The following is a 9362-nucleotide window of genomic DNA, read 5'->3' as shown; positions in this document are numbered from 1 at the left end:
AGATGTGACTGGAAATCGTCAGTCCATATGAGGCGGGAAAATACGAACGACGACAGAGCAGCAGCACCACGCGACCTCGCGCGGGCCGCTGCCAACAACAACAACAACAACAGCAACAGCGACAACAACGGCGACGACAACGACGACAATGACGCGAGAACCAGTAGAGGCAGAGGAAGCAGCGATGATGGTGCTGGCACTGGTGGTCAACGCACGGCCACACCGCACGACGAGCGTCGCGATGTGCATGTAAGGGTGCACGAATCACGTCGTGGGCGGCGTGGCCAGCGCAGGAGCAGGAGCAAGGAACGAAGGAGCAGTCGCAGTCGCAGAGGTCCCAGCCGCAGTCGCAGTCGCAGAGGTCCCAGCCGCAGTCGCAGTCGCAGCCGCAGTCGCAGTCGCAGCCCCAGACGCAGCCGCAGGCACTTTGCGCGGTTGCATCGGCAGCGAAGTCGCTCTCCAGGCATTCATCGTGGTGGAGAGGATCTCAGAGACCTGCTTCGCTGGCAGCGGCAGAAGCAGCAGCAGCAGCAGCAGCAACAGCACGATGAAGGAGAAGGAGGCCGCCGTCGCGACGGCGGCAGAAACGACAGAAGCAAAGATGACAGCGACCTTCGCTCGTTCTTGAGCTCCTCAAGACAGGGGCGCCCCCGCATACCGTTGCTGGAAACCCCACGCCAGCAAGAGCGCCAGGTCGGCGAAAGCCCCGCGGCAGAGGCGCGACGACGACTGCATCAGCAACGCCTGGCAATGAGAGCATCTGACCCGTACGACAGCGAAGACGATGGCGACCTGCTCTCGCCCAAGAATGCGTCCCGCGTTCGCGCTTACCGTGCACGCGTAATGCAGGCGCAAATGCAAGAAGAACAACAAGCCAGTGCGATGCTGCAGATGCAACCACAATCCATGCTGGATCGCCTGCAACCACGCATGCAGCCCGACACCCAACACCAACACCAGCAGCAGCACCACCACCACCAGCACCACCACGACGACGGCGACGACGACGACCACCACCACCACGACCACGACACGGCTCTAATAGTGAGCAGTGGTGTGCGCGACACATCGAGCGCTGACCAGACAAAGGCAAAGATTGGCGGTGGCAGTGTTGACGACAATCCATCAGACTGGGTGCAGGAGCAGACCCCGGACGGGCAGCCGTGTTGGCGACACGTGCGCACGCTGGAGATGAGCTGGTCCAAACCCTTGAGCTGGCGTGCGCTGCGGTCGGCACCGCCAGTGGTGTGGCGCAAGGAGCTCAACGAGCACGGCCTGGCCGTGTTTGTGCACGCGCACACGGGGGAGGTGATAGTGCCAACGCGCGCACAAACGCGCCACTCTGAGAAGCACCGTAAGGACACGGCCATCCTCGCTGACGCGGGCACGACGCGTCGCATCGACGCCTCCGAGACGGCAACGGGCCGGCAGCTGCTGCAGTTTTCGCGCCAGGAGCTCTCGCGGCGACGGGGGCATCTTGGCTCCACGCGCTCGCTGTTTGACCGGCAGAAGTACTACCGCGAGTTTTACGTGCGGCGGCGTGCTGATGGCGGTGGTGAGATTCGATGGCGCGTGAAGGCCGGCAACCCCATTGTCGCCACCATCGCCCCACGGCACATGCGCATCTACGAGGACAACCCGCACATGCACCAGGTGTTTGCCAACAAGCGGGAGCTGGTCATCACGGGGCGTGAGCTGCGTGATGATGACCGCATTGCAAGCAAAGACTTTGTACCGCGGTCGCCATATCTGCGACGGCAGGGCGAAGTGAAGACTGTTGAGCACTGGGGCCAGCGCAAACTCCTCATGTCCGAGATTGAGTTTCTCACCCGCGTTGTCAGTGCCGCTGGCGATGGCGGACGAGTTAAGACGGTGGTGTATGCCGGCGCTGCGCCTGGCGACCACATTGAGTTTTTGTCACGGGAGCTGTTCCCAACTCTTCGCTGGGTGCTCGTCGACCCAGCCCCCTTTGTCTGCCGCCCCGCCGACAACATCATCATCAAGCAGGCACGTGCACCTGTTTTGTTTGTGTGTGTGTGTGTGTGTGTGTGTGTGTGTGTGTGTGTGTGTGTGTGTGTGTGTTGGGGGAGGGGGTGTTGTAACGGCACCTGAATTGCGTGCCTTCTCTATCGTTGATCTTCCTTCTCTCTTGTGTGCCTATCTTCCTCGCGCACGCACGCACGCACACACACACACACACACACACACACACACACACACACACACACAAACCCTTGCACACACACACACATCAACACACCAACACACACACACACATCCTAACACACGCTCAGGACTACTTCACGGACGACCTCGCCTGTGCGCTGGCCGACGAGGATGGGGTGGTGTTCATCTGCGACGTGCGGTCGATGGACGCCGGCATGAACGATCAGCAGAAGGAGAACCGCGTGGCTGCCGATATGCTCTGGCAGCAGCAGTGGGTCAAGCTCATGAAGCCGATGGTACGGTGCCATGGCGTGTGGTGTGGTGGGGCAAAGGAGTGGGTGTGCGTGATGTATGGCTCTTGCATTCGTGTTCCGATGTGCTGCCATCATTCATTGGTTGTGTGTGTGTGTGTATCTATGTCTGTGTGTGCTTGTGTGTTGTTTGTAGGCTGCGATGCTCAAGTTCAGACTGCCGTATGCGACCCGGAGCGACACGACGAGCAGCACGACCTACCTGGATGGCGATGTCTACCTCCCCTGCTGGGGCGGCCGCACCACCACAGAAACAAGGCTGGTCGTCACAGATCCGGTGAGATGGTTGATGCGTTGCGGCACAGAGAGAAGGAGAGAGGGGGAGAATGTGTGTGTGTGTGTGTTTGTATGTCGGGATACTGCTTGCTGTCTTGTCACACTCAACAACAGTCTCTTTCACACCAAACACCTACACTCACTCACTCACTCACTTCACGCACTCACTCACTTCACTCACACGCGCGCAACCTCAGGAATCGTCGCGTGAGTACAACCACAAGGTGTATGAGGATTACATGTTCCACTTCAACACGGTGACACGGACCAGCCACTTTGATCACGACGTGAAGGGTGTGCCTGGCCTCGACCACTGCTTCGACTGCGCCTCCGAAGTGCACATCCTCAAGCAGTACCTCCACCACAAGCACGGCCACGCCATCCCGCGTGACTCGCTCGCTCGCCGCGTCAGGGACCTCTCCATGCGCATCTCACAGCAGTGCAGCAGCAGCAATGGCAGCAGCAGCACAGCTCGCACGCTCGCTCTCCCACAACAAACCACGCAGCACCACTTCTGCTGAGGGGCCAGTCAGCGACACCATAAAAATTATCAGCTGTAACTTTGGTGGAATTTGTAACCGCCAGGACACACACACACACGCACACACACCTCGCACACACACCACATCCGCACGCACAGACACGCACAGACACGCACAGCAAATACAAACAACAGCGATGATGGTGGCAGAGGCCGCATTTACGTTACACCACCACCAAGGCTCACATCAGCACATCAGAGTGTGTCGACGCGTTCTTGTTGCTTGTTGCTGACTCTTTTGTTCCTCTCCTTCCTGTTGAATGTCTCGCAAGATGCCTGTGCTTGGGTCGCCGTTCAGCGATGTGAGCTGTGACCTCGTTGAGTACTGGGAGGCCAAGCTCGAGAAGACGTCTGTGCGATACAGGCACGCACAGCGTTCCAAAGGAACAAAGCAACGGTGAGGCAAGATACAAGAGGAAGACGGCCATGCATTCGTTCGAAAGAAGCGTTTGTTTGTTTGTTTGTTTGTTTGTTTGTTTGTTTGTTTGTTTGTTTGTTTGTTTGTTTGTTTGTTTGTTTGTTTGTTTGTTTGCTGCAGCTCACCATCTCCGCGCCCTCTTCAACGCATGCTTACTCACACACTCACTCACTCACTCACACTCACTCACTCACTCACTTCACCTCACTCACTCACTTCACTCACTCACTTCACTCACTTCACTCACACACACACACACACACACACACTCACTCACTCACTTCACTCACTCACTCACTCACTCACTCACTCGTGCGCAAACTAGGCACTGGCGGCAGGTGGCGCGCGAGACTGGTGGAGATGGAGCAGAGGGCGCAGAGGCCGTTCGCCAGTCTCGCAAGGAAAGCAAGCTCAGCCCACGCCAACAACGAAAGCTGCGCCGAGACGCCCGCAAGGTTAGTGTTGGTGTTCGTTGCTGCAGTCGCCCACAGCGTGATCATAGGCGCAATGCTCTGGCTCACTTGCCTTGCCAGCACCGCTTCCCCTTGCCAACACTCCTTCCTTCTTTTCCTTGCCCCAACTCCCATCACCTCACGCTGTGCATCTTGATGCCTTGCTGTCGTCAGGCACAGGACATGAAGGAGATGCTCGAGGACGTGATTGAGAAGCAGCAAGCGCACAAGGACGAGCGCATCCAGCGCCACATTGCAGCTTTCTCCAAGACAGCGTCCTCCACGCATCCCGTTTCTCAGCGCCAACCCTTTGGCAGCGGTGGTGGTGCAAGTTCAGCAACACGCGGCCGTGGACGTGGTCGTGGCCGCTCGTCTCACCGACAGGGGCCTGTGCGCCAACCAGTTCTCAATGAGCACGCCACTCTCCAAACCAGCGCATATTGGTTCGACCCACCGCCGTCAAAGGATCAGTGCCTGCGCTTGGCCATGCAGCAGCTCACCGCAGTCACATCCGCGCCCCTCGATCACCTGCACGACGTGTGCGCCGTCTGCGCGTGCGAGCTCTATGAACCCGCAAGTGCGGAACCAGATGTAGAGCAGCAACAGGAGGCAACACAGGAGGCAACAGAGGCGCCACACACCCACAGTGACACGGACGATTCCGGGTGCGGCAGCGACACGGCTGAGGAGGATTCGCGCCCCTCCCCGGCCTCACCACCACCACGCCTCTTCATCCGCAGCAGCAGCAGCAGCAAGTACAGCTGCAACAGTGAGGCTGCAACAACAACAACTACAACAACAGCGACAACGACAACAACAACGACAACAACAATAACAACTACGACAACAAAGACGGAAGTACAGAAGAAGGTCGCGGCAGTGGTGCCGGCAGATGGGGAGGAGGTTGTCTCCCTGCGCGGCTGCAAGCACACGTTCCATCGCGACTGTATTGCGCACGCCTTCAAGTACCACACGCGCTGCCCCGTGTGCCTCGTCGAGCTTGCGCCCCAGCAGGGCCCGCAGCCAGCCGGCACCATGTCTGTCTCCGTCATGCCGCACATCGCATGCGCTGGCCATGAGCGCGACAGCAGAGGCACCATCGTCATCAACTACAGCTTTCCCAGGTAAACGAAAGCCAGGGCACAGGGTTTGAGGCGATGCATTGGGGGATTGGTGTGTGCACGTATGTGCACGTATGTGGAGGCGTGATGATCACTGTTGGACCGTCTTGTTGACACGCACACTTAACAATTCACGCGCGTACTTGCTCGTTCACACACACACACACACACACACACACACACACACACACACACACACACACACACACACACACACACACACACACACACAGTGGTCGGCAAGACGAGCGGCACGAGCATCCCGGCTGCATGTACTCGGGCACATACAGGGTGGCGTATCTGCCCAACAACAAACAAGGCCGCGAGGTGCTGGCGCTGCTACAAGTGGCATTCGATCGAAGGGTCATTTTCCGAGTTGGCACATCAATTACAACAGGTGTCTCAAACACCGTCGTCTGGAACGGCATCCACCACAAGGTAGGGGGAGTGTGTGTGTGTGTGTTGTGTGTGTGTGTGTGTGTGTGTCTGTGTGTTCGGGGTCTTCAACTTTACTCCATCGCCTTGCACCGAATCACACACGTCCACACATGCACACACATATGCACACACGCACATACACACGCGCATCCTTGGATGATCTGTACAGACGTACATTGGAAGGGGCCCCTTTGGATACCCGGATGCAACGTACTTGCTTCGTGTCAAGGAGGAGCTTGGTGCGTGTGGGATCAGCGCGTGATGTGTTTTTCTCAAGCGCGTCCAAGCGAAAGGTGTGGCGCGTATCCGAACATAACGTGGTGTAACATAACAGTAAACGATCTTTCAACTGGGGATGTGCAGTGGAGAGTTCCACAGCAGATGAGATATGTGACACCGGTTTGTTCGGTAGTGTCTCGAGTTCATTGAAGGATCAGGTCATGCAATGTAACAACAATGTTGTCGTCGTAGTAGAGGATGGAAGACAAAGAAGCCAAAGGGGAAGCCAAAGCATGAGCACGACAGCACACCATGCGTTGTTTGTGATTGTCATCCATCATCTTGGTAAAGTCTTGCAGTGACTTTCCGCAATGGCAGTGATGACACCATCGACCAGACCACACCCCCTCTTCTTGCTCTTGACAACATGGGCTGCACACACAGCAAAGAGAACAGCGATGGGGCCAGTGAGGTCGATGCCCAAGCACTGTCAGTGTACGGATCCTCGACAACAGCGGAGTGCTGCGCTCAGCAGAAAGAAGGCGAGCACACTCAGTCGCGTGATGACTCGACTGACGGACAGCAGGAGAGAGAAAAGCTTTGGAGCGAACCACGACACCAGAGGGCGACATGGCATGCACTGCTGGCACAAGCATTGCACATCCGGCAGAACCCACGCGATCGCCCCGCAAACACCGTTGTCAAGCTGCTGACAGGCGACGCTCTCCCCGACAGCGAGATCCAGACGCTGGGCACGCGACAGCCGGCCATCCGCCTGTTCCTCTCCTCCACGTTCACTGACACGGAGATGGAGCGCAACGTCTTGATTGAGGACGTGTATCCGTACCTCAAGTCCCTCGGGCAGCGCCTGCGTGTGCAAGTCTACCAGTCCTCTGAGATGCGCTGGGGCATCCGTTCCGAGGCCTCTGCCGCCCACGAAACCAGCGAGGTGTGTGTGTGTGTGTGTGTGTGTGTGTGTGTGTGTGTGTGTGTGTGCTTGTGCTTGTGCTTGTGCTTGTGTGTGTGTGCTTGTGCGTGTTTGCGAGTGCGTGTGTGTGTGCTGGATGAAGTTGCACCTTGCAATCCAACAATCCCTTCCCACTCTCACTGAGCTTCAACGCGCACACTGACCACCCCCTAACCCCCCAACACCACACGCGTTTCATAGATTTGCATGCGGGAGATCAAGAGGTGCCAGCAAGAATCGAGCGGCATCAGCTACGTGCTCATCCTCGGCAACAAGTACGGCTTCCGCCCCTTTCCAGCCAAGATCCCCGAGGAGGAGTTCAAATTGCTGAAGGAGGAAATGGCCAAACAAGTCAAGCAAGCCAAGCAAACTGCCTCCACTGTGACCTCAGCTGCGCTCAACAAGGCCATGGAGTACATGGACGAGTGGTTCGTCCTGAATGAGAACGTCGTGCCACCGACCCGCGAGCTCAAGCCCGTGACGAAGGAGCACTCTGATGCGTGGTGGTCCGACATCTTCCCCACGCTGCAGACGTGTCTGCGCCAGGCAGCAACGGGAGCTCCTGGGCTGTCTGATGAGCGACGCGCCCTGTACGTGCAGAGCGTGACGGCGGAGGAGATTGAGAACGGCCTGTTCAAGGTGCAGCCGAAAGAGGCGCGCGACAAGGCGTGCTTCGTCTTTGACCGGCGGCTGGAGGGCATTGACGTTGCATCGGACCCAGACACAGCCAAGCTGTTCATCGACATGACCAATGGCGAGGTGGACGAGGAGGCGCAGCAGCTGCTGGAGCGATTGCGTGCAGAGGCGGTGCCGGCTGCTCTGTCACCATCTCGCATCAAGACCATGTCCATCCCATGGGGACCAGGCATCGACCTCGCTCGCACCGACCACGCAGAGTACATGCGCACCTTTGCCGACGCCTTCTGCGACACGCTGGCGACGGACATTGAGCGTGTTGCGCGCGAGCACGCGTTTGAGAGCGATACAGTGGTGGAGGAGGCGGCGGCGCACGCCATGTTCGGCAACCTGCGGCGTCGTGGGTTCGTGTCCACAGCAGCCACGCAGCAGACGGTTGATGCTGCCCTTGCATACGTGCAACAGCGCATCACGAGTGGCAAGGAGGACGCAGCTCCGTTTGCCATCTGTGGCCCATCTGGCAGTGGCAAGACCTCACTAATGGCTCACATCGCAGGTGCGTTGTGTGTGCGTGTGTGTGTGTGCATGCGTGCGTGCATGCGAATGTCTCTTGTTGTGCTTGCCTTCATGCATGTCCTCATTGTGGGATGCGTTCCGCTTTCTTCTGTTTCGTCATGTGCTCACACACACGCTCACAACCATACACACACACACACTCAATCACATACATACATACACACACACGCCATAGGTGTCATCAAGGAAGCCCACCCAGCTGCCGTTGTGGTGTCGCGGTTCCTGGGCACGTCGCGGGAGAGCGGCGCTGCTCGCACCCTGATGGCCAACGTGTACCGCCATATCCACCGCGCATCAAAGGAAAGGAGCCAGCAGCAGCGCCAGCAGCCGACTTTGAGAAGCTGACCAAGCAATTCCAGGCCGCCCTCAAGCTTGGCACTGCTCGCAAACCGTTGGTGCTCGTGCTGGACTCGCTTGACCAGCTCTCAGACGAGGACCAGGGCCGCAACCTGGACTGGCTGCCGCTCGCATCGCTGCCGCCGAACTGTGCCATCGTTATCTCCAGTCTGCCGGATGTGGGCGGATGCTGGGAGGTGCTTAAGGCCACGCTGCCAGACACCAACCAGCAGCACGTGGCCAAGATCAGCAAAGATGACGCAGACGGCATCCTGAGCACGTGGCTGGCCGATGCCAAGCGGTCCCTCACCCCTGCACAGCGCAGTGTTGTGCTGGGCGCCTACGAGTCCTGCCCCACACCGCTGTACCTCCGCATCTGCACGCAGTTCTTTGCGCTTCGCTGGACCCACACGGACGCAATTGCACCCGACTTCTTTCCCAAGACGGTGGAGGGCCTGATGGAGAAGGTTTTTGATGAGCTGGAGACGCGACATGGCAAGGAAACGGTGCGAGCAGCGCTCGGGTACCTCTCTGCCTCGCGCGGTGGGCTGAGCGACAACGAGATGGAGGATCTGCTGTCCTGCAACGACACCGTTCTGGACGAGATCTACGAGTGGTGGGTGCCGCCCGTCCGCCGCGTGCCCCCGCTCATCTGGGCACGCATCGTGTCTGACATGGAGGGCGCGTTGGTGGAGCGTGGCGCTGAGGGCGGCGTCACTGTCCGCGCATGGTACCACCGGCAGCACCGCGAGGCAGCAGAGCGACGCTACCTTGGCCTCAACTCACGCAGTGGTGCTGGTGCTGACACGGGTGATGATAGCGACGGTAACGGTGATGGTGCTGGTGATGTCACCACGTCCTCGTCCACGACCACTACCACCGCAGCCTCCACTTCCACCACCACC

General features: G+C 58.5%; 3 protein-coding genes across 3 annotated transcripts in view; all 3 read left to right on the top strand.

The window, feature by feature from the left end:
• Window positions 1–27: 27 nt before the first annotated feature.
• On the top strand, window positions 28–3313 carry PTSG_03814 (uncharacterized protein; the record flags this gene model as incomplete). The annotated part of the gene is made up of 5 exons (XM_004995490.1): window positions 28–334; window positions 362–2007; window positions 2295–2462; window positions 2614–2754; window positions 2951–3313. 5 exons carry the CDS (start codon window positions 28–30, stop codon window positions 3272–3274), a joined length of 2586 nt encoding a protein of 861 aa, XP_004995547.1. The 3' UTR covers window positions 3275–3313.
• Window positions 3314–3356: 43 nt separating this feature from the next.
• Window positions 3357–6079, top strand: PTSG_03813 (uncharacterized protein). Its single transcript, XM_004995489.1, has 5 exons — window positions 3357–3691; window positions 4038–4167; window positions 4339–5288; window positions 5519–5723; window positions 5893–6079. The coding sequence occupies exons 1-5, from the start codon at window positions 3555–3557 to the stop codon at window positions 5983–5985; spliced, it is 1515 nt and encodes a 504-aa protein (XP_004995546.1). The 5' UTR covers window positions 3357–3554; the 3' UTR covers window positions 5986–6079.
• Window positions 6080–6314: 235 nt separating this feature from the next.
• Window positions 6315–9362, top strand: part of PTSG_03812 (uncharacterized protein) — a 6376-nt gene continuing 3328 nt past the window's right edge. Inside the window, exons 1-4 of the mRNA XM_004995488.1 lie at window positions 6315–6891; window positions 7111–8101; window positions 8297–8391; window positions 8427–9305. Coding sequence (XP_004995545.1) covers window positions 6370–6891; window positions 7111–8101; window positions 8297–8391; window positions 8427–9305 — 2487 coding nt within the window. The 5' untranslated portion in view covers window positions 6315–6369. The remainder of the gene's footprint in view (window positions 6892–7110; window positions 8102–8296; window positions 8392–8426; window positions 9306–9362) is intronic.

The sequence above is a fragment of the Salpingoeca rosetta genome, assembly GCF_000188695.1.
Source record: "Salpingoeca rosetta unplaced genomic scaffold supercont1.8, whole genome shotgun sequence".
Lineage (NCBI taxonomy): Eukaryota > Choanoflagellata > Craspedida > Salpingoecidae > Salpingoeca > Salpingoeca rosetta.
This window is presented reverse-complemented; position numbering and strand designations above follow the sequence as displayed.